A 3,055-nucleotide genomic window follows, 5' to 3' on the forward strand; every position below is an offset into this window, starting at 1 on the left:
AGGTTAGGATGTTGCCCAGGTATAAAGCCAGGATCTTCGGGACCTGGCTTCATTTGGAGTTCAGCTACCAAGAGGAAACCTTCCTCTGGGTCCTGGAGTATTTGGCCTGAAATTGGGAATTTGGGAATTGCTGCTCTAGAGCGCTCCCTGCGGAGCTCGGCCGCCCGCCTCTCCCCCAGGTCTCTCCCGGCGTCCCCACGCGGGGCGCAACCGCAAGAGAGGAACGCAGGTCGCCCCACCAGCGCCCAGTGCAGCGCCAGTTTCCAGGCCCGGGCTGCTCTCGGAGCCATGAGCTGCGGCCGCCCCCCTCCCGACGTGGACGGCATGATCACCCTCAAGGTGGACAACCTGACCTACCGCACCTCTCCCGACAGCTTGAGGCGCGTGTTCGAGAAGTACTGGCCCGTAGGCGACGTGTACATCCCGCGGGAGCCCCACACCAAGGCGCCCCGGGGCTTCGCCTTCGTCCGCTTTCACGACCGGAGCGACGCGCAAGACGCCGAGGCCGCCATGGACGGGGCGGTGCTGGACGGACGCGAGCTGCGTGTGCGGATGGCGCGCTATGGCCGCCGGGACCTTCCTCGCAGCAGCCAGGAAGAGCCACGCGGCAGCTCCTGGGGCGGCCGCTACGGACTGCGGAGCCGCAGCCCCAGGGGGCGACACCGCAGCCAATCCCGGGGTCCCAGCTACTCTAGGTCGCGCAGCAGATCTCACTATGGGGGATCTCGCTATAGCCTGTCTACCTACAGGAGATCTCGCTACAGCCGATCTCCCTACAGACGATCTCATTACAGGGGATCTCGCTACGGCCGATCTCCCTACAGTCGATCTTACAGCCGGCATCACTACAGCCGATCTCCCTACAGTCGATCTTACAGCCGGCATCACTACAGCCGATCTCCCTACAGGGAATCTCGCTACAGGAGGTCTCCCTACATCCGGTCTTCCCGCAGCAGGTCTCCCTACCGCCGCTCTCACTCGAAGTCTGGGTCTCACTCTGCATCTCCATCAACCTCCAAATCCAGCTCTCCGCGAAGATCCAAGTCGTCCTCCATCTCCAGATCTTGCTCACGGTCCAGGTCTAGATCTACGTCCGGGAGTCCTCCCCCCACATCCAAGAGGGAATCCAAGTCCAGGTCGCGATCCAAGAGTCCTCCCAAGTCTCCTGAAGGGGAAAAAGGACAAGTGCCCTCCTAGGAAAATGATCATCAGCTAACGCGTGATGGAGGACTTGGGGAAAAGGACTCCATACTCAGTCCATGGAAGCAGAGTCACTGGAAGAAGCGACTGCCTAATGAAACGGTTGGGTGATATTTGTCTACCTTTTTTACCAGTTTGAAGCGTTGCATCAGATGGCAAGATTCATTTTATGTGCCTTTTTTTTGTTTTCAAATTTTCTTGTAATTTAGTGAGGTGAACGACTTTAGATTGGATTTGGATATTGACGGGAAAATTTATATTTGTCTTTTTTGCTTGTTTTTTATTTTTGAGATGTAGTCAAGCTCTGCTGCCCACGCTGGAGTGCAGTGGCGCCATCTGCATCTTCCACCTCCTGGGTTCAAGCAATTCTCAGGCTTCAGCCTCTGGAGTAGCTGGAATTACAGACGCCAGCCACCACGGAGGGCTAATTGTTGGATTTTTGGATTTTTAGTAGAGACGGGGTTTCGCCATGTTGGCCAGCCTGCCCTCAAACTCCTGGGCTCAAGTGATCTGCTCACCCTGGCCTCCTAAAGTTCTGCGATTACAGGTGTGAGCCCCTTCGCCCAGCGTATATTTGATTCTATAGTGCTGATATTTTTGGTTTGAAATGAACAGGTTGGTAACCTAATTTGTGGCCTCCTGTCTCTTAAGAAATGTGGGCAGCCATTACACACAGCCCAACGCTGTCACGACATTGCCTCAAAACTGCCTTCATTCCTTAAAGTTAAAAACTTACAAAAGGCGGTATAAATGTATATGTGTAATGTTATTACCTTTAAATCTAACGGGTAATATGACCCAAATTTGTCTAAAGATTTTTCAGGTGAAAAGACCGGGTTTTGAGCAAACACAATTCTAATCTCTTCTGTGTTTTTGTGTACCAGGCCCGGCTGCATAGCAGTTGAGTGATGCTGGTTAGCTGTTAAGGTGGCCTGTTGCGGTGCAGAGTGCTGAGCTGTTTCCTGTTTTCTTCTGATTGCTCCTGAAAAAAGAAGCCCTGTCCTGAAGAACAAATGGCTGTTCAGTTTATTAAAATGCCTGTCAACTGCCGTTCCAGTCACCCAGGCCTGGAAGAGAAATAATAGAGCATGCAGTGAGCACATCTAGCTGATATGATAATCACACCTCTTCCCCCTCCCTATTCTGTTAAATGGCAAATCTGATCATGTCAACATACATGAACTTAAAACATGGGGAATGTTATGGAAGAAATGGTTTGTAACTGTAGGTACTTATAACATGGTGTATGTTTTTGATTATGAATATTTCTTACTATAACCATGTTTCTATCATTGAATTAAAATGTTTTCTTGGTGTTACCTTTTCTCAAAATAAAACTAGAAATATTTTGTAGAAAGTTGGTTGTTTTATTTTGCTGTTGGATACTTTCTGCTATTTGTACTTTTGGGAAAATTATGTTACCAAGTTTCTCATAGGATTCAATTATAATTAAAAAAAACTCTATACGGTTTAGCTATGTGCTTTATTATTTTATCACAATGTAGTTTCTTTGTACACTCTTTCTTTCCTCTTCCTGTGATTTTTAACTTCTAAAGGTCTTTTCAAAGAATCAGATTTTGATTTTCGTTATTACCTATACTGGGTGTAATATTTTCTTTTGTAATTGTTTCTGCTTATACCTTTATTTTCTTTCCTTCTTTATTTTAATTCATCCAGTTTACTGAGTTGAGTGCTAAATTCAATCATTTTTGAACTTGCTGATTTTTTTCTTTCAGTTCAATTAGATACTCCTCTTTATATATGTTATGATTTGACCTTCAATCCTGATATTAACACACCATACCAATCTGCCATAATCGATCCATCCTGGGTGGTGGAACTGATGGCCTCTGTA

The 3,055-nt window shown here is 47.9% G+C and overlaps 1 protein-coding gene across 1 annotated transcript; it reads left to right on the top strand.

Annotated features, from left to right (window-relative positions):
* The first annotated feature begins 230 nt into the window (after positions 1-230).
* Positions 231-1,297, top strand: LOC101137976 (serine/arginine-rich splicing factor 8-like). The gene has a single exon (XM_031016524.3). It carries the CDS (start codon positions 289-291, stop codon positions 1,195-1,197), a length of 909 nt encoding a protein of 302 aa, XP_030872384.3. The 5' UTR covers positions 231-288; the 3' UTR covers positions 1,198-1,297.
* Positions 1,298-3,055: the final 1,758 nt, after the last annotated feature.

This window comes from Gorilla gorilla, chromosome 9 (genome assembly GCF_029281585.2).
Source record: "Gorilla gorilla gorilla isolate KB3781 chromosome 9, NHGRI_mGorGor1-v2.1_pri, whole genome shotgun sequence".
NCBI classification, from domain to species: Eukaryota; Metazoa; Chordata; class Mammalia; order Primates; family Hominidae; genus Gorilla; species Gorilla gorilla.

What these genes read in the sequence shown, in the direction of transcription:
- LOC101137976 (XM_031016524.3), top strand. Translation starts at nt 289, where the DNA reads ATGAGCTGCGGCCGCCCCCCTCCCGACGTGGACGGCATGATCACCCTC.